The sequence below is a fragment of the Trachemys scripta genome, chromosome 3 (genome assembly GCF_013100865.1).
Source record: "Trachemys scripta elegans isolate TJP31775 chromosome 3, CAS_Tse_1.0, whole genome shotgun sequence".
NCBI lineage: Eukaryota > Metazoa > Chordata > Testudines > Emydidae > Trachemys > Trachemys scripta.
The window spans coordinates 174,192,891-174,214,284 of record NC_048300.1 but is presented as its reverse complement, the minus strand read 5'-3'; the positions used below and the strand labels follow the sequence as shown (position 1 = coordinate 174,214,284).

The 21,394-nt window shown below is 45.8% G+C and overlaps 1 protein-coding gene across 3 annotated transcripts in view; it reads right to left on the bottom strand.

Moving 5' to 3' along the window:
* The window catches only part of HPCAL1 (hippocalcin like 1), a 127,859-nt gene that overhangs the window by 5,994 nt on the left and 100,471 nt on the right, over positions 1 to 21,394 (bottom strand). For all 3 annotated transcript variants that reach the window (XM_034766504.1, XM_034766501.1, XM_034766502.1), the window contains 2 exons: positions 2,943 to 3,345; positions 1,668 to 1,773 (listed from right to left, as the gene is read on the bottom strand). In XM_034766504.1, the coding sequence (XP_034622395.1) occupies positions 1,668 to 1,773; positions 2,943 to 3,320 (484 nt within the window). In that variant the 5' untranslated portion in view covers positions 3,321 to 3,345. The remainder of the gene's footprint in view (positions 1 to 1,667; positions 1,774 to 2,942; positions 3,346 to 21,394) is intronic.

Below are 21,394 nucleotides of genomic sequence, written 5' to 3'. Positions count from 1 at the left end.
TGGAGGTACAAAGCTGAGGCCAAATCTGGCTCTCCTCGTGCATGCGAGTAGCCTCACAGGAGGGAATTATAAGGAGAGCCAGACTTTGTCCCTAGTTTGTACCTTCCCAGTTGAAGGCACTGAAGCACGAGCTGAAGGCACTGAAACTATAGAAGTTTCAGAGGAGCCTTTTCACACAAAAAGATAACGACGCGGTGGAACAGATTGCCAGAGACAGCAGCAGGAGATGAAACTGAACAGGAAAAAAAGAGTGGGGGGAAGAGAGAGGCAGTAAAGTGGCTAGCAGCTTTGCCTCCCCTCTAAGTAGGCAGATGCATCTATTCAGGCTGCCACTCTCCCAACAATTACAGTGGGCCATAGTCCGAGATGCCTGGGTCACTGAATACAATTTTAAGCATAGCTCTGACTTGGTTCTACTGGCAAGGACTACTTAGATGGATGACATAAGATGGCTCTATGCAACATGCAACTAGGATGTTTGCAGAAGCAGTTACTCAGGTACTGCCCTGTAAAACACTGCATGAGATTGATTTGGGCACAGGCCCTCATAGGAGCAGGGTGATTTTTGCAAAGGGAAAAATGAGGGCACTCTGGTCACGGAGCTGGCACAGGGAACAAGCTGGACAGGCATAGGAGAGGTGAGCAGGCCGCATTTGGAGACGCAGCAAGGGAGAAGAGGGTCCTCAATCTTCTCTTCGCCTCTCCTCAGGCAAGAACCCCCTCCCCCACACTACCTGCCATCCTCTCCTCTTGCAGTATACAAGCTGGGGGTGAAAGCACACTACTGGCCCCCAGCAGCCCCTTATTCTTCTCTACCAGTCCCCTCCTCATTCACTGTATTTGCCACCCTGTATCTGTGTTCTCTCTCTGGCTTCATACTCCTCCTCCCGTTTCTATTCTTTGTTCTATTTCCCTCTTGCTCATTCTACAATCTAGCTTCTCCCTGCCTCTGTTACCATTTTGCCATCACTCTGCCCCACTCACAGTCTGCCTTTTCTTTTGCCCTCCAGAGCGAGGCTCCCATTTGCCTTTCCTGTGCCATACCACAATTTGTTACCCATTGACAGTGCAAAGGCAAGGTGGAGAAGCAGGGCTGCTCTCAGTGTTCTACAGACAGATGGCCATGCAGCTGAGCTGCCTGGAGTCCAACAGGGTAGGGTGCCTGATTCCACGGGTGGAGGGCAGATAAGGTTTGAGAAAAGATTTCACACACAGGTGTGTATGAAGGAAGAGATCAGAGGGCAAGGCAGCGTAGCAACATCCAGCAAACCAAGCCTGGGGACAGATCTTACTTCTGATGCACATGCACTTAGCTTGCTGCCAATTTCACTAGCTTGGTTTGTCAGCAGATAGACTGTCTGAAAGGGTGAGTGTCGCAAATAAAGGGCCACGCCTTTTTACAAAAAAGATCAGTACAAGTCTGGAAAATAGGGACCTTATTGGTTTCTACAAACACAAAGGCTCATTCTCCTTTATTTTATTTGGTTACAGACAACAGGCACTCAGATGTTCCTGTGACTGACACCACTGTGAGATGACAGACAGAACTGAAGCCTCCCTGAAAGCAATTTTTTCTTTTAATTAAAAGTTAAGTGTTATCAGTATGGTATCAGACAATGCATGTTTATTTTTAAGACCTAATTAAGGACTTCTGGTGGAAATCATACCATCATTGTTTGTGTCCATCTGTCTGAAGATTTTGTCTGTTCGTTTCTCCGGAGTGGACTCATCTTCTGGCATTTTCATTACAGATGACACCATTTTGTAGATTGCCTAAATATAGAAAAAATAATAATGAAAAAAAGCTATAAAGCATCAGGACTGAGGAAAGGAATTTAAGCCTTCAGCAGACCTTGGCAGACAGCTGAAAACCCCTATAAACCAAAACAAATAAAAGGAATTACAAACTTGATCTGCTTTTTCCAGCATTTATTTCTGATTTAGAAAATCAACACAACTGCTATGTTAGTCAATCTAGTAGCCAAGTCACTATTTAAGTTAACACACTAAAATACAAGAGCTAAAATAAATAGGAAAAAAGTTCCCACATGTAATTTTCCTTCCTTCCATTTGAGTCTGGGGAGTGGTCTCATTACTTCAGGATGGCTTTTAATGCACCTGCATAGGCACTTACTGCTCTTCAATAATTATTTGTGTACAGTGGGCTGGGAGGTAGCTACATTTCCATGCTACGGAAAGGCAATGGACTGACTAAATTGAATACCTATTATCCATTGAACTCATGAGGTACAGCATGGGCAAGACAAACTCCCCTGCCAATTTAATTTCTCCCCAGTGTGTTCTAGAGGAACCATTTCTTGGGGGAGAAAAGTTGTTCACGCTCCAGCTAAATTCTGTTCCTGGCAACACTTGCTGAAGCACTCAGAGAAGTTAACTATGATGGTGGTTTGGACACCTGTCCAGTAGGACCCGGCCCGAGAGCACCAAGAGGCCTTTCCACTTTAAAAGCACGGGAGGGCTCAAACCACAGATTTTGAACGTCAGAGTATATTACATTCATAGCTGGAATTATGGTTCAATCCATTATAATCCTTGGGGCTGTTTCCAAAATTTGAGTCCAGATCTGGTATCGATTTTGAACACCTCAAATGGAGGGGGTGGGAGGCAGGCAAGGTGACTGGGGTTTTGGTTCAGGCCCATTTCTCCTCAGAGCCTCTACACATTTGTAATTTGTGGGTAGAATTATTTTCTGCAGTGTCATTTGGAATGACAGTGCGAAGAACTGCATCAGGAACATGCTCCAGCACCTATGCACTGGCTGCAACTCCTCTGAAGTACCAGCAGCTAGCAGAACGGCTGGTAGGGTGTACCTCTACCTAGACCTGAAGTCTCTAGCTCAGCAGGCAAGTGGTTCCAGCAATATTAATTCAAACAGTAATTTTTTCAAAAGGTAAGTTTTACAAAACGAGACCATTCCTCACCTGCACAATTTCAAGCATTTCGCCACGACTGATATATCCATTGCCATCAAGATCATACATGCTAAATGCCCATTTCAGCTTCTGTTCGAGCTTTCCCCGAGAAGTGACGCTCAGCGCAATGATAAATTCCCTAAAGTCAATCGTCCCATCGCCGTTGGTATCAAAAGTGCGGAACACGTGCTCTGCAAACTTCGATGCATCACCATAGGGGAAAAAATTTGCATATATCTTTTTGAATTCCTCAACAGTCAAATGACCCGTGGGGCAATCTTTTAGGAAGCCTTTGTACCACTCCTGAAGCTCATGGTCTGTGAATTCTGTATTCTCCCGGAGATCCTGGAGTACCTCAGGTCGCAGCTTACTGTTCTGCTTCCCCATGCTGTTCTCGGTTAGGATCTAACAGCTGTAAAACAAAAGAGCAAGCACGTCACCTTCTGTGCCACGACTGAACTCCAATTGATATGTAACGCTCATGGACTGTAAACAAGTAATGCAGTGGAAAGATGGGTATTGATATGTGGACATCCAAGAAGTACAAACATATCAACTGATGAAGCCACCCCGCAGAGAGTACTTCTGCACTGCAGAGAGCACTGGGCTGTTAAATATAAGCATCTGCATACAGCTTTAAACAAGAAAGTGCTTATCTATTTCATTAACCTTCTCTGTCAAAGAAATATCTGATTTCACTCTCTCCTCCCCTTTTTCCAAGATCTCCCAGTTGCTGATGCTGCCTGTGGAGGGGTGGGGGGGGCAAGGGAGGGTTGGAGGATGGAGAAGAGAAGAAATGGGTGGTTTTGGGTGACCCTGTGCATACCTCCTTGCTCAATCATGTTCCTCTCCCCACAGCTTACCCTGCTACACAGCTTGGGACCCTTGAGTCCAGCTTGCAATGTGCTTTTCCAGCCTTTGACACACAGCCCTGCCACAGGCTGACATGCTGCTATTACTGGGTTGGGCCAGGGTCCAGCACGGGAAGCAATGGGGAGAAAGCTCTTGAAAAATGTCCATATTTAAAGACTGAAAATCTTCCCGTTCGAAATCAAAGACACAAAGGGCAGTTACAGTGAGCGTTCAGTGCCTAAGTCAATAGGAGTTGAAAGCGCCCGTCTCCTCCTAGTGCCTTTGAAAATCTCCTCCTAAAGCAGTACTATCCCCCTTTACTGCTACCATCAATCAGTATCAAAGGCTCCTGCCCCGGATCTGCAGCAGAGACATTCAGCAGAGCTGGAGCCAAGTCAAGGCCCTTCGGAATGCTTTGCATTGCTTGAACCCGTGTTCAAACAGCGTAAGCAGGATGGAATAACAGAGGGAGATGGGAAGGGACAAAGGACAGAAGTGCTGCAGGGAGATCGGGACTGAAAGCAGGCCCCACATTTAATGGGATCAACCCAGAAGACCTTTTCCTCCCTTCTCCCAACACAGTTGCGGCAGCATGAGCAGCCGGGTCACTGAAGGAGAAGGAAAGGCATACGTGATTCAGCTCTTTTAAACACATTTTAATTCACAATGTTCCTAGGAACCTATACAATGAGATTTTAAAAACAAAATACTTTCTGGGTTTGCAATCTGGCTGAAGCGATTGCAATGGCCTGGCATATGCATATGATGGGAGAATGACAAGGGTCTGGCTCCCTGTTGAGTCAATCAGATTGCAGCTATTATACGAGCTTATTCAATGATAGTGCTCAGTACTTCAGAATGTAACATTCCCAACCTGAGCAAAAAGGCATCTCAATAATCTCATGGTTATATCAGGTGTTCAAGAAGGGTCTGAGTGCAACAGACATCCTCAGCCCATTAGACAGGAGGGAGCCTTAGTGCTATGATGGCTTTGGTCACTTGTTTATTTCAGTACTTTGTAGACATTTGGAGCAAGCTGAAGGTGTTCACCCATACCAGCCGCACACAAGAGAATGAAGGGCCACTCACCTAATTAGAGGAGCCGCGCAAGCGTGGCTCCACTAATTACGTGGATGGACCCTGGAGAAGATGCACATCTAAGGTGAGGTGGTGGCCTTGGGGAGAATCAAGGGTAGGTGGGAGGGGGCAGTGGGGTGAGGGGAATTTGGGATATGCAGGGCTGCGATAGCCAGAGAAAGAGGCGATTTTCCCAAGCTCCAGGGCTGTGGCTGCCGGGGAGAGACCCCCCTCCTTCCCAGTCCCAGCTCAGGGGCTGCCACGGCGGGGGAGAGAGGGCACATCCATCACATTAGAAAGGTAAGACTACTGATATTAAAATATGAGTTGTGTGCTTTTATTTGTAGAATAAAAAAAGATTATTCTTATTAAGTTTTTTTATATAGCACTTTTATCGGAAGTGCTTTACAGTAGTTAGCTAATAGTACAAACATTTGGAAAGATCATTAAGTGGTCCGCCGAGACCCTCAGTAATTTTCAAGTGGCCCGTGAAAAAAAAAGTTTGAGAACCACTGACCTAGATAAATTGGAGGATTGGGCTAGAAGAAATCTGATGAGGTTCAACAAGGAAAGTGCAGAGTCCTGCACTTAGGATGGAAGAATCCCATGCACTGCTACAGGCTGGGGACTGACTGGCTTAGCGGCAGTTCCGCAGAAAAGGATCTGAGGATTACAGTGGATGAGAAGCTGGATATGAATCAGCAGTGTGCCCTTGTTGCCAAGAAGGCTAACGGCATATTGGGCTGCATTAGTAGGAGCATTGTCGGCAGACCGAGGGAAGTAATTATTCCCCTCTATTCGGCACTAGTGAGGCCACATCTGGAGTATTGCGTGGTTTTGGCCCCCTCACTACAGGAAGGATGTGGACAAATTGAAGAGAGCCCAGCAGAGGGCAACGAAAATTATTAGGAGGTTGGGGCACGTGACTTATGAGGAGAGGTTGAGGGAACTGGGCTTATTTAGTCTGCAGAAGAGAAGAGTGAGGGGGGATTTGATAGCAGCCTTCAACTACCTGAAGGGGGGTTCCAAAGAGGATGGAGCCAGGGGCGGCAAGTTGTATGGGCCCGTGCTCCAGCAAAATCAGGGCCTGGGGGGCCAGGCTCCACCAATGTTCGGAGTCGGGTCTTTCCCTCGGCCCCTCCTGCTGTCCCCGTGTGCCTCCCCCCGGAGCGTCCCTGCCTGGCGGCTGCTCCCTGCAGCTGGCTACAAGAGAGTGGCACTGGGGGCAGGCTAAGGCCGGTGCTGTGCTTGCAGAGGGAGGAGGCGCATGCCAGTGTCCCCCCCCAGCAGGCGACTCCGAGGTGGGGGGCTTATCCTGGCTAGACCTCCTGAGCAGCAGCCTGGGGGTGGGGGGAGAGGGTTGGGTGAGTGTCATGCCGGGGAGGGCCCCACTCCCCTGGAGCTCACTGCTGCTGGTGGGGAGAGGGCTGGGGGGGAAGTCGTCCTCTCTGGCTTCCCACCCTAGCCCCAGGACAGCCTGCCTGCTGCACCCCAAACTCTTCATTCCCAGCCCAACACCCCAACTCTCTGTCCCAGCCCAGAGCCCGCACCCAGCACCCAAACCCCCTCCCACACCCAGCACCCCAAGCCCCCCCATACCCCAACCCCATGTCCCAGCCCAGAGCCTGCACCCAACCTCCCTCCCAGAGCCTTCACCCCTTCCACACCTGAACTCTCTCCCAGAGCCTGCACCCCACACCTCCTCCTGCACCCCCTGCCTGAACCCAGAGCCTGCACCCAAACTCCGTCCCAGAGCCCGCACTCCTCCTGCACCCAAGCTTCTTCCCAGAGCCTGCACCCCACACCCGCTCTGCACCCAAACTCCGTCCCAGAGCCTTGGGCGGGGAGGGGCGGGACTTGGATCCGTTCTGGGCACCAGCAAAAATTATACAAACCTGCCACCCCTGCATGGAGCTAGGCTGTTCTCAGTGGTGGCAGATGACAAAACAAGGAGCAATGGTCTCAAGTTGCAGTGGGAGAGGTCTAGGTTGGATATTAGGAAAAACTATTTCACTAGGAGGGTGGTGAAGCACTGGAATGGGTTACCTCGGGAGGTGGTGGAATATCTATCCTTAGGTTTTTACGGCCTGGCTTGACAAAGCCCTGGCTGGGATGAGTTAGTTGGGGTTGATCCTGCTTTGAGCAGGGTATTGGAGTAGATGACCTCCTGAGATCTCTTCCAACCCTAATCTTTTATGATCCTCTATTTCTTTGAAAGGTGCTCAATACACTCTTATAAAAACAGTCAGTAACATAAACGTTTTCCCCTCTTACCATCCTCAGCCTCTCGGTTACCCAGCAATATCAACCACTAACTGAGAAGACAGAGGAGCTCAAGGTTAGCAAACACACACTTAGCTACATACCACGGAGACTGACTTGATACCAGACACCTCTGTGTTCCTGGGGAACCAGGGTGCAGTATCCAGCCGGACTCATGAAAGACATCCCCCGCCCCAGCCTCTGCTTAAACCAAAACCCATCAGAAGAAGAAAACTTGCAGAGAGCAGTGAAGGGCGTTGGGAGACACACCTAGACCCCTCCTGACAAGGGTGACAAGATTAAGACATCTCCATTAGCATACAGAATGGAGAGCAGAGACAACTCCCCTAGCCTCATCTGCATGAAAGATGGGACAGGAAGACATCTCAATTTACATAAAGAATGGAGAACAGAGAACCACACTGAATTCTGGGACCAGAAAAAGCAGGGAAGCACTGCATCATGGGAATCTCTGCTCCAGATGCTAATGAACCTATGTCTGCACACACCCAGCTCAGCAATTATCAGACCAATTCTAGTAATGAATCCTTAATTGATATCCAAATACTGAAGCAGCCTAGTTGCATTGTGAGCTCCCTGGAAGAAAACACCATCCATAGCCAAGAGTGATCAGCTCCTATTGTCTAGTCTAAAGAAAACCCTTGAGTCATCAGCTTACCTATAAACAAATCTAGTGTTCTCCCTTGAACCACTGTAATTTCTCTACAAAAATCCCTACTCACCCTCTAGTCAGGGTTCTGATGCTTAGATCCACACTATGCATCAGTTCCACTGGAACTCCATCTCCTGACTGATCGTGCTGGGGGCTCTGCCTGTCTCCAGCATTCAGAACCCTCAGCTACCACCATCATCTGGGAACCCTGACCAGTTCAAGCCTCATGGAGTGAGTTCAAGCCTCTCTCTCGGTTTTCCTTTCTACCTTAGGTATTAACCCTTTAATCATGTATGTTATGTTGGTTTAGTCCTTGTGTAGTTATTACTATTATTCAATAAATAACTTCTGTGGTTAAGTTGGTTGCTTCTCTCTCTCTTGCTGAACTTTACTCATTTGTGTTTTTAGCTTCCCCCATTCACTCTACAGCAACGCTTCTTTTACCTAAGCTAAAGATCCCTGCAGCGCCCAAAATACTGTGGGGTTTGCTCATCGAGTAGGTTACTGCCAGTATAATTGTGTTGGGGGAGTGGGGATAGGGACGTGCTGAATTTGGGACGCATAAGGGTAACAGCTTGAAAATGCTGCTTGACCCAGTCCATGGAGCCCAGGGGCATATAAGGAGAGACAGCTTGAAAGTGCTGCTTCCTCCAGCCCAGTGAGTCCAGAGACATATAAGGGGGTCAGCTTGACAGTGCTGATTGACCCGGTCCGCTCAGACTTGCTCTGTTAATGTACGTGTGGGTGTTCATCTGGTTCTGGGGTGGGAGTAACCCAGCCCTAGGGACCCTAGGTCCTGCAAGATAGCTCCATTGGGAGGGGACTTGCAGAAGGGAGAAGTAGAGCTCCATATGTAAACACAAGTGACACAAGCAGTACATTGACAGGATTACAGAACCCCCTTCCCCAGAGTAGTAACCCGAATAAATGAGCATACCCCAAAGTAATGGGCAAATCTGGTAACACCATCAACCTGCTGACTAAGGGCTAGTCTACACTAGAAGCGCTGTAGCGCATCTGGTGAAGATGCTCTATGCCGACGGTCTATACCAGCGGTTCTCAAACTTTTGTAGTGATGACCCCTTTCATACAGCAAGCCTCTGAGTGCGACCCCCCCCTTATAAATTAAAAACATTTTTTAAATATTTAACACTATTATAAATGCTGGAGGTGAAGCGGGGTTTGGGATGGAGGCTGACAGCTCGTGACCCCCCACCCCAGGTCATAACCTCGCGACTCTCTGAGAGGTCCCGACCCTCAGTTTGAGAACCTCTGGTCTATACTGTGAGAGGCTGTAGCTATGTTGGCAGGAGACGCTCTCCTGCCAACATAGCGCAGTCCCCACCGGCACGGAGGTCGGTGTAACTTACATCGCTCGGGGTGTGGCTTACTCAGCCCCCTGAGCGACATATGTTATACCGACATAATCTGTACTTTAGACAAACCTTAATACTGCCAGCTCTTTATTATGACAAAGGAGGTTCTTCGTTTGCAGCATCATCAGCTTTTGCAAATCGAAGTTCTGTGCAATGTTATGCCTCATTTGTATAGACATTGGTAAGAGTTCAAGAACATGCACTAACGTACAAAAACCTACCAGAATCTCTCACATTGCTACATTAAAAAGGTTTGTACACTCGTGATTCAATTTACTCTTAGCCTAAATTAAGGACCTAATTCTACGTTGCTTTGTATAGTCATTTACACCACTACTAAGTGAGTGCAAAGTGCATGCAGTGACTACGAGCAGACCAGGTCATGCATTGTATGTGTGCAGTACTGTGCCCTACCTACATTGAGAAACAAGACAAGCGGAACACCAAGACGTGACACAACAAATGCAGTGAGATAAGACATCTGATAACGAGTAAGCACTTTGCAGGCAGCAAAAGCTCAGTTCATGCACCAAAACCTAAAAAATGTGAAGGGTCACCAAAAATAACTGCAATACTTCAGAGGATTATCAATAACTGAATTCAACTGCATTTTATTTGTATTCCATTTACCTTCCACACAGCCTAAGCAATAAAAAATCCACATCCTGCTCTGCGGCTTACTGCTTCGAAACAAAAACCAACCAGCTGCTCATTAATAAAACACACCAGGTTCAACGGAAAACTCTGCTGATATCATTAGCTGCTTCTGTTTTGTTGGAAACCACAAACATTCCAGCCCACTAGCATTATGTCTAGTCACTCAGTCACAAAGTTTGCTCTGTTCCTTTGACACATCCCCAACTTGCTTCCAAAATGCTGAAACTAAACTGGCAGACACTAAAGCAGCAGCCATTTAGAGACACAGGGCACCTCTCTAGCTAACTGCAAGTTTGCAGCTACCAGTACTTCCTCTCCATCTGTATTTCAAACACACTCTGCTCCACATATTCATACTCAAATGAGTCTGTATGCACAGGGCAGGGAACACAACCATACTTTCTACTCTGCTGCATTTTAAGGGGTGGGTCAGGCCACTGCAGAGAAGGGCGGATTAGAGTGAACAAAATCAGTCCAGTTTAAGAAGCCAATTATTTTAATGTAATGCTTCTGGCCCTGTATGAACCTTTCCCCCCTTCCCTTTTCCCTTCTAGAGGCCTCATCACCTGCTAAGAGTTACTATCTCCTGAAGTCTGTGGGAGCCCTTCCATTGAGTTCAACAAGCTCTGAATCAGATCATGAGGCAACAGCAGCAGCATCTGAGAGGCTGTTTAAGGGCAGAAACCAAGAATAGCCTCAGATACACGGGGGAAATGCAGGCATGATCACCATTTCTTCACTCCCCACCTCAAAAACTGGTGGCTCAAGGAGGTGGTTGGGTAGGCAGATCTCAGCATTTTCCCCTTCCTCCTGCAACCTCATCAACTCTGAGAGTGACAGGCAGCTGGCCATGGGAGGGGAGGGAAAGAAAGGGAGATCTTGTAGCCTGGGAAGCCAGGGGACCATCCCCCCACTGAATCGAATGTTGGCTACAGGGCTGGGGAAGGGGAGACTGGAGAGCTGTGTGGGAGCTCAGATAGCAGGCCATTGCATAACAAGCAATGGGAACCTTCATTTCTCTAGAGCCCCCCCAAACTTCTTGACAACGGTTAAAACATGGCATTTCCACCATCCTCCAAAGGCTGTCCAATCTTACTCTCTTCCCAGGGTTTCTTTCATTATTAACTTAAACAGAAACAGTGACTGAAAACCTCAGCCTGAGCTTGGCTATTTTCCTAATGTTTTTCTCCCTGTAGATTCTCTGTTGCCTGCCCCTCATTCTCATCCATGCTACAGAGATTCAAAACTTCTCTATACATCATGGTTGGAACGTACATGACACACCTGCTCTGGCTGCCAAGGTGAGTCAGCAACACAACTCTCCATCTTTATGCAGGTGTCAAACACCTGACACCCTGTGTTTCAACAGCCCTGTGTTCAGAGGTAAGTGATGTTCACTGAATTAGTTCGGCCCTACAGCATGGCATCTACTGGGTAACATGGAAGGGACCGAAACTGTGAGAAACCTGTGGAGAGTGATATCGGCAGGAAGAGGAAAGGGCACTGGTAGCATTCTCCCACCATTGACACTGTAATTGTTTCTAACCCTTCTGTGGTGAACTCTGTGCAGTGTGGACAGGGATGTGTGGCTAGCTTTAGGAGAGAGTTGACTGGGATCAGCCACTGCTCTGTGAAGAATCCTCCACCTGAAACTGACTGATCTTTGGACACAAAATTTCTTCACACATTTCTGTGAATATGAACAAAATCACTCTCTGTGGTTTTTATACCCCAGGGGTAGGCAACCTGCGGCACACATGCTGAAGGCGACACGCAAGCTGATTTTCAGTGGCACTCACACTGCCCGGGTCCTGGCCATCGGCCTGGGGGGCTCTGCATTTTAAATTTAATTTTAAATGAAGCTTCTTAAACATTTTAAAAACCTTATTTACTTTACATACAACAATAGTTTAGTTATATATTACAGACTTATAGAAAGTGACCTTCTAAAAACCATTAAAAATGTATTACTGGCACACGAAACCTTACATTAGAGTGAATAAATGAAAACTCGGCACACCACTTCTGAAAGGTTGCCGACCCCGTTATACCCCAATGAGCAGTGCGGCAAGGAGACTGTGGAATCAGGATCCAGGCATGCAAATAACCAGAGATTTAGGACTGGTCTGAGGTAATCAGAAACTCCAAAGTTATCCTCACAAGGTGACCACAAACACACTATTAGTAGGGGGATCAATTTAAGAGCTCTTTGGGGCAGGGACTGTAATTTACTACATGTTTGTGTTTTGCCTAGTGCAAGGGGTCTTGACCTGGTGGATGCCTCTAGTTGCTACTGCAATATAAATGCTAAACTAATAATAAAGGCTGTGTTGATTCCATTTACTGGAATATCACTACTTCCTTATGTGAGGAGAAGAGAGATTTATTGCAATTAGAATGAAATTCATTTGATATTAACTTCAAAAGCTCTATACTCCAATAGGCCTTTGCATTCAACAAATTATAGGTTACCTTAGGGGACTTCAAACCCATCTTTTAGTTCAGATTATTTTAGAAAAGTAACATGCAATGCATTAAAATGCAATTATTCTTCAGTGTCTGAGCTTTTCAAATGGATTCTTAATGTGCCAAACCCAAATATAAACCTGCAGTTGTGTAACCAATTTGTTAAGAGTAATTAAGTAAGTGACATTAATGTTAATTTATTAAAGCACATCCAAAGAAATAGCTCTTAGATAAGACTTGTGTTTCAGGTAGCTCCTGCAAAATGAAATGCCCAAATATCTCATTAATCACGACAAGAAACCCTGCTGCTGGCATCCAACTGACATTTCATTCAATTGCTCTAAAACTCTTTCATCAAATCAGATTCCCGAGGCTCACTAGCTGTTTTAGCCTTAGAAACACTTGGGAGGATAGTCAGTAATGGAAATCACAGGTAGTAGGTTCTCAAAGAGGAAAGTTTAAGTCAGTCTTATGATTAGTCTCTCTTTTGCCACATGATTTATACATTTCAAATAATATACTGGATAATATCAGAGGGGTAGCCGTGTTAGTCTGGATCTGTAAAGAGCGACAAAGAGTCCTGCGGCACCTTATAGACTAACAGACGTATTGGAGCATAAGCTTTCGTGGATGAATACTCACTTCGTCAGATGCATGAAGTGGAAATTTCCAGAGGCAGGTTTAAATATGGAGGCAAGAATCAGTCTAAAGATAAGGAGGTTAGTTCAATCAGGAAGGATGAGGCCCTCTTCTAGCAGTTGAGGAGTGAACACCAGGGGAGGAGAAACTGCTTTTGTAGTTGGCTAGCCATTCACAGTCTTTGTTTAATCCTGAGCTGATGGTGTCAAATTTGCAAATGAACTGAAGCTCAGCAGTTTCTCTTTGAAGTCTGGTCCTGAAGTTTTTTTGCTGCAGGATGGCTACCTTTAAATCTGCTATTGTGTGGCCAGGGAGACTGAAGTGTTCTCCTACAGGTTTTTGTATATTGCCATTCCTAATATCTGATATATACACATTTCCACTACATGCATCTGACGAAGCGAATATTCACTCACGAAAGCTTATGCTCCAATATGTCTGTTAGTCTATAAGGTGCCGCAGGACTCATACTGGAGAATATACACAAGCATTGGCTAAAACACGCTGCTGATGAAAATTCTTCCAGGTTTGAGAAAGGTAATGGTGGTATGAGGAAGAAGATTAAAGATTCCTGGAGCCTTCACCCACCTATGAGCACTGGTTTAATCTTGCTATGCTTCACAGGACACACTGGTCTACAATTTTTGAGAAGTCGTCTGCTTCAGAGATAAAATGTGCTATTTATTTTGTATTTTGATGTGCTGAATTCAAATATGACAATTAAAACAACTGATTGGCTACTGTTTCTAAAATATTTGTTTTTACATTTTATGTCTATGTATATTGTGTAGATAGTAGAGTTTGAATCATAAATTGTAAACCTAGGTCTTTTCATGTGTTTATGGTTGCTTTACATGATAATATTTCACCTGTCCTGTTTATGTAACACTTTAAAAATCCGCAAAAGGGTTATATAAATAAAATGTATTATGAAACAAAAAGGCAAAAAACTATTCTGTACATAGTTTAGTCCTATTCAGTGTCTACTCGGCGCTTCTTGGCTTGTCTCTTGTATTCATTAAATGGAGCATCTCTTGTCACTGTCCAGCAATAGTCTGCAAGCATTGATGGGCTCCATTTGCCATGATAGCGTTTCTCCATTGTTGCAATGCCTGGTGAAATCACTCGCCGTGCTCGTCGCTCACTGCTCCGCAGTTTGGTGGAAAAAAATCTAGATGAGAGTGCAAAAAATGTATCTTTAGTGACATGTTGCAACCAAGGCTTTTGTATGCCTTGAGGAGGTTTTCCACCAACAACCTGTAGTTGTCTGCCTTGTTGTTTCCGAGAAAATTTATTGCCACTAACTGGAAGGCTTTCCATGCCGTCTTTTCCTTGCCACGCAGTACATGGTCAAATGCATCATCTCGAAGAAGTTCACGAATCTGAGGACCAACAAAGACACCTTCCTTTATCTTAGCTTCACTTAACCTTGGAAATTTTCCACGGAGGTACTTGAAAGCTGCTTGTGTTTTGTCAATGGCCTTGACAAAGTTCTTCATCAGACACAGCTTGATGTGTAAGGGTGGTAACAAAATCTTCCTTGATTCAACAAGTGGTGGATGCTGAACACTTTTCTTCCCAGGCTCCAATGACTGTCGGAGTGGCCAATCTTTCTTGAAGAGTGGGAATCTCTTGCACGACTGTCCCATTCGCAGAGAAAACAGCAGTACTTTGTGTATCCAGTCTGCAGACCAAGCAAGAGAGCAACAACCTTCAAATCGCCACAAAGCTGCCACTGATGTTGGTCATAGTTTATGCACCTCAAAAGTTGTTTCATGTTGTCATAGGTTTCCTTCATATGGACTGCATGACCAACTGGAATTGATGGCAAAACATTGCCATTATGCAGTAAAACAGCTTTAAGACTCGTCTTCGATGAATCAATGAACAGTCTCCACTCATCTGGATCGTGAACGATGTTGAGGGCTGCCATCACACCATCAATGTTGTTGCAGGCTACAAGATCACCTTCCATGAAGAAGAATGGGACAAGATCCTTTTGATGGTCACGGAACATGGAAACCCTAACATCACCTGCCAGGAGATTCCACTGCTGTAGTCTGGAGCCCAACAGCTCTGCTTTACTCTTGGGTAGTTCCAAATCCCTGACAAGGTCATTCAGTTCACCTTGTGTTAGGAGGTGTGGTTCAGAGGAGGAGGATGGGAAAAAAATGTGGGTCCTGTGACATTGATGGTTCAGGACCAGAAGTTTCATCCTCTTCCTTGTCTGACTCAAGTGAGAATGATTCTGGTGCAACAGGAACTGGCAGTCCTTCTCCGTGGGGTACCGGGCGTATAGCTGATGGAATGTTTGGATAATGCACAGTCCACTTTTTCTTCTTTGACACACCTTTCCCAACTGGAGGCACCATGCAGAAGAAACAATTGCCGGTATGATCTGTTGGCTCTCTCCAAATCATTGGCACTGCAAAAGGCATAGATTTCCTTTTCCTGTTCAACCACTGGTGAAGATTTCTTGCACAAGTGTTGCAGCATATGTGTGGGGCCCACCTCTTGTCCTGATCTCCAATTTTGCAGCCAAAATAAAGGTGATAGGCTTTCTTAACCATAGTGGTTATACTGCACTTTTGTGATGCAAAAGTCACTTCACCACAAACATAGCAGAAGTTATCTGCACTGTTCACACAAGTACGAGGCATCTCTGCTCACTTTGGCTAAACAGAAATGTGTCCCTTTGCAAAATCAAACACTGACAAATAAGAGCACGACACTGTATGATTTCTAGAGCGGATATAGGGCAATTTGTTCAGCAGAGTGATGTAAGCTTTGTTATGATTGCATCATCCATGACTTCTAGGAATAACATGATGCAATTCATATCATGTATGATGCAATACCAGCTTCAGATTGCATCATTCATTGTTTTGCCTAAAAAGCAAGCACTGTCCAAACCCAGTCATAGATTTATTCATAGATCCAGTCAAAGATGTATTTTAGGCATTTCTGGTTTAAATTGAGATCCCTTCCCTTTATAACTCACTTATCCTCTGCCATTCCCAAGTCAAGGGTCGTATATACTGACCCAATAGCATATCTTGAAAACTAGAGTCAATCAACAATTTTAAGCATCATTTTCGTTCTCAGTGACCCAGAATTAGTAAAGTTTGACTACATTTATTTCAGAAACATTTTGGCTGTAGAGCAGTGACATTGTACTGCTGTTCTGGTTGACTCACCCACAATTTGGGGACCTTACTTAAAAGGCATTTAGCTCTTAGCATTTGCATGTACAATGTGTTAAAAGAGGTAGATTTAGACTGATGATAGATCCTTTGCTGGCAGATTAGTTAAGACACCACCAGTCTGTCCCTCAAAATAGATTTCTTCATCACCTCCAAACTAACCACTGAGACAGTGGCCAACCTTCCATCCTGGCAAGGTGTAGGAGAAAAGCTGTTGGTTTAGTAACAAATGTAGTATTGAAAAGAGATAGCAAGACAAAGCCACCAAGAACAGCAATACTCGAAAGAAATTAAAGGAGGCTTTAAAAATTTCATCAAGGGATTTGTAATGTTGTAGAGCAAATGAAAAATAGGAAAGCTCAGCTTTTGATAGAAATTTAAATCAAAGATACAGGAAAGTAAACAGGCAGCTCCATAATGGATTTTGCATCTACTATAAAGGGGACTTCTTGGGGGAGTGAATAGGCTTGGAGATTCAATGACCTTCCCCTAATTTCTCACTCTAGAAGTAGTCACTCCATATCAGGGATGAGACATAATATAAAGGTGCTATAAGGGAAGACAGCATGCATCATAGCCAGTCCTATGCCTATTTTGCTTGATAAACAGAGGTCTTAGTTTTCAGGGTGATCACCTGCAATTTTCATAAGCATGGAATTCCTGACAGTAACAAAAGAAGAGAAAAGTAAAAAGGAATGCATTATAGATGCATAGACAAGAACTTGAAGATGTAACAGACCCTTAGGCTTTGGAATGTGCAGTTTACCAGAAAGACAAAACGTTATAGCAGATGATTCACTGTGTAGGGCCCAGGAAGGGAAAAAACAATGAAAAAGGATTTTTGTTCAAGTATCGTGCCTGGAGTTTTCGTAAATGTTAGCTGTATATTTAATCATACCTCCCCTACCCCCTAAAACAACACCCCTGCTGTAATGAGGTCTAGAGGTATAGCCAAGTTAGAAATTAAAATGCAGAGAATAAATGGATTACATTGTTCTAAATTTCCTTCTCATATAGAATCACCAGAATGTAGTCCATGATCCTACAACAAAATCCTAAGGAAAAGTGAATCTGGATTTTTAACCACCAAAGATGAAGACTCACTAGAAAGTAAGTGCAGGATACAATAGCGAACAACCATATCCACACATTTCAAATGGCCTGAAGTATCTAGCCAGTAGCCAGAAATACCAGTTATTGCTAAATTAGAAGACTGGGTGTTGGCATCACTAGAAAAATTTCAGGTACTAATGACAAAGTTCCATTTACTTTAGATTTTCAACTCTAAATTGAGCATTGCTTATTGCAGGTAAAATCTCTCTCCGCATGCACAACTCAGAAGCCAGGAGACTGACTACTTTCATTTCAGCCCTTTGGAAGACAAACTCTTTGAACTGAATTCCTGGTAAGATGTGTTAGTGAATCAGTTAAAAAAGCCTGGGGAAGACAAACTCCTTAGAGGGATACACTTCCTTGTGGTATTTCCTTGCCTCCTTGAGTGTTGATTTAGTGTTCATAAAAAGAGGAAAATGTATGAAATACCTCCGTGTATGTGTGTGTCTACAGTATTCTTCATCAGGGAAGGACTGCACACAGAGAGATGTAATAAATAATCTTTGTATATGAGAGCATTAGTTTTGCAGGGGGAAAAAAAAAATCTAGCATCATTCCAATCTCACTGAGCTACAAAGAGAGTAAAATCATGTATAAAAACCATTAAGGTCTTGAAATAGGTTGCATTGTGCCTTTGGGACCCCAGCAACACTCAGCAAATGGACAACATGAGCCAGGAATATTGTTATATGAGATTTTGGAAGGCAAGAGATGCTCCTATGTCAATAGATATCTTTTTAGAAACAGTTAAAATGTCAGTCCAAACATCTGATGCACTTCTCTTGAAACTGCAATGGTACTTTAGGTGGGCACAGGCCCGCCGACAGCAATTCCAGGCCCTAGGGCAGAACAGTTAATGGCCTCCCCTAGAAAGGAATGGCTGAGATTTATGACACTATAACACATTAGAACCCATGTGTCAGTTGTGGCGTTGTTTGATCTAGTTAACTTTTTTTTCCAGTTACAGCACCAGTATTAAACAAATTGTGAGCCTATATATAAGATGTAGAATGTGTTATTTTGAATTATCTATTTAAATTAAACAAACACATTATGGAATGAAATTAATTAATATATAAAACATTTAAAGAATCACAAAGTAAGAAAACACCTAAAGTATTAAGTAGGCTAATTAAACACCTAATCATGATTCATGTGCAATATAAAGACAAGGAAAAAACTGATATACAAGATGTAACTGAATATGACCAAAGTTAAAATATACAATACTTGCGCTGCTGGTGCTGTAGGACATCAACTCCCAGAGCAATGAGGAGACAGCAGGCCTGGTGTGCAACATCTACTGGGAGATCTCCGAAGCGGCGGTGGCTAGGGGCAAAGACTGAGGGAAAACCTGTGCCTCATTCCCTGGCTGAGCGGTGGTGGTGGCCCCTCAGCCTGCGCTCGTGATAGCGGCTCGCCAGCCAGTGCTAGCTGCAGCGAATGGAGGGGCTAGTCCCGGCTGCCTCTCAGCAAATTTAGGGCGGCTCAATTGGGTGGCTGAACTTGCTGGCTTGTGTCTGGTGAGGAGCTGCAGCCCTGGAGGAGGAAAGCGCAGAGGGAGCTTGTTCCTTTTTAAAGTCTCCCTGTCCTCAGCCCCACAGCCGGAGAGCCAGCACGGCAGGCACGGCGGCTTCCGAGCAGCCAGAGGAGGCAGCAAGCTCCGCGGTTCCCAGGCTGCTGTTGCTTATACTCTGACAGACCAGCAGGGTCCAGCAGCGCTTCGGCTAACTGTTACTGTCACAATGAGCGACAGCACTCTGTACAGAGCAGCAGCAGCAGGAAACCGGATTTCTATCTTAATTTTTATTAAAAACATATGTATCTATCCCATCCGCCCAGGCCCTTTTATATCACCGGGCCCCTGAGCAAGTGACCCCTTTGCCCCCCCGTTGGCGGGCCTGGTCGGGGAAGAGATAAGAGGACTTGACCTGCTGTGGCCTTGTGGACAGCACAGAAAGGCTGTGTTTGGGAATAATCTCAGGATTGCTGATCCTAAGGCTGGCAGAAGATGGGAGCAGCAGCAAGTTTATGCTCTCTGCCTTCACAGCATGCCTTGTTGACCCCCAGGTGGGAGAGCTTTGCAATACCTCTGTGTATTTGAGAAGAGAATGAATATAGGTAATTAGAGAAAAAGACAGAATCTCGGGCAAAATTTTACCCTCTCCATGAGAGGCTGCCACTGCATTACAATCTAGGCATGAGCAGGGACCAGCACAACTCCTTCCTACCATGTTCCTGCTGGGAAGTCTTGCTATGAGAGCACAAGACATGTCGCCTCCAAGTGAAAAAAGCCTGGCTATTTATTTCAGGCCAACAAGAGGCACCAAATAAATGAAAAGTTTTATTTTCTGTAGTTTGTTCTTTTATTTAATCCCTTATGTAAGGACTGTCCTTGGGCGAGTAACTGCTAAGAAAAAAATGGCTTTCAGCTGCTAAGTATCTGCACCAGGGGTGAAACTAACTTAAAGGACTTACCGGTACTCCGGAGACCTTAGGAGGGGGCGTGGCCTCTACCAGAAGAGGCGTGGCCTCTACCAGAAGAGGCGTGGCCTTTAAATCCCCAGGCACCTTAAATCAGGATTTAAAGGGCTCGGGGCTGGAGCTGTGGTAGCAGCAGCTGGGAGCCCCGGGCCCTTTAAATCACCCCTGGAGCTACCAGCTGCAGAGGCACCTGGGAACCCCGGGGGTGATTTAAAGGGCCCGGGGCTCCAGCTGCTGCTACCGCAGCGGAGCCCCGGGCACTTTAAAATCACCATTGGAGGGGGCCCCGGCCTCTGGAGGAGCTTTAAAGCGCCCGGGGCTCCACTGCAGTAGCATCAGCCGGGAGCCCCTGGCCCTTTAAATCACCGCCAGAGCCCCGCCACCGCTACCCCAGGGCTCCAGCAGCGGGGCTCAGGTGGCGATTTAAAGGGTCCCGGAGGGTAGCCCCGAGCCCTTTAAATCACCACCCAAGCTGCGCTGCTGGAGCTCCGGGGTAGCAGCGGCAGCCGGGAGCTCTGGTGATGATTTAAAGGGCCCGGGGCGGTGGCGGCTACCGGAGCCCCGGACCCTTTAAATTGTCCCGGGAGCCCTGCTGCCGGAGCTCTGGGGAGGTGGCGGCGGGGCTCTGACGTCTATTTTAAGGGCTGGGGCGGTAGCGGCTGCCGCAGCCCCGGACCCTTTAAATAGCTGCTGGAGCCCTGCTGCCGCTACCCCAGGGCTCCGGCAACAGGGCTCTGGCGGCAATTTAAAGGGCCCAGGGCTCCAGCCGCTGCTGGGAGCCCCAGGCCTTTTAAATTGCCACCAGGGGAAGCCGATCTGCCCTGGTACGGTGCACTGACTCTTGCTGGTACACCGTACTGTGGCGTACCGGCTTACTTTCACCTCTGATCTGCACTGTCAGGTTTTTGTAAGACATCCACAAGAAAACACACATCTGTTTTGTACTTTTTATACCAGAATTAATAGAAAGTTTTTTCCCCCTAAAACAAACAAACAAACAAAGCTTTGTGCAATAAATCAGTGGCCTACTACACATATATCACAGCTGTCAGCAGGAACAGAGCCTTGGATCTTTAGCACCAACAATTACCACTTATGCTCAAGGACTAACTTATCTGTCAACAGATGACAGTCTCTGTATGAACCAGCAGGTAGAGAGAGACAGGATCACACTTTATCCAGCATATTCCATTTGTACATCATATGAATTAACAAATATACTCTAGTCTGAGGAGACTAAGCCTTGTCCCATTCTAGGCTTCGTTAGCAGCTTGCCAGGACCCAAGAACTGCACTTCATTTGCTTGAAATGGAGCAGAATGCCCTCAATACAAAATGCAGCTCAGATTTTGGCCTCCTATGATTTAATCAGGGCAGCCTTCCACTCTTCAGAGAAGAAGCAATGCAGACTGGGACCTATTGTCTCCACAGGCTGCACCTGTGTAAAGGTAAGGTTGACTGAAGGCAGCCTGGTAGAATTCAATAGGCTGCATTTTGATCTTTAGACCAACAGCATTGCTGCATGATTGTAACATGCCGAACAGCTTCAGTGAGCCAAAGCCATTAACATCAAGCATGCAAACTGGGATTACAATGACAAGTATGTGAACCACACCCCACTTGCTTTGCCCAAAGAGAGTCAGTGAGTGGGCCTACTTGT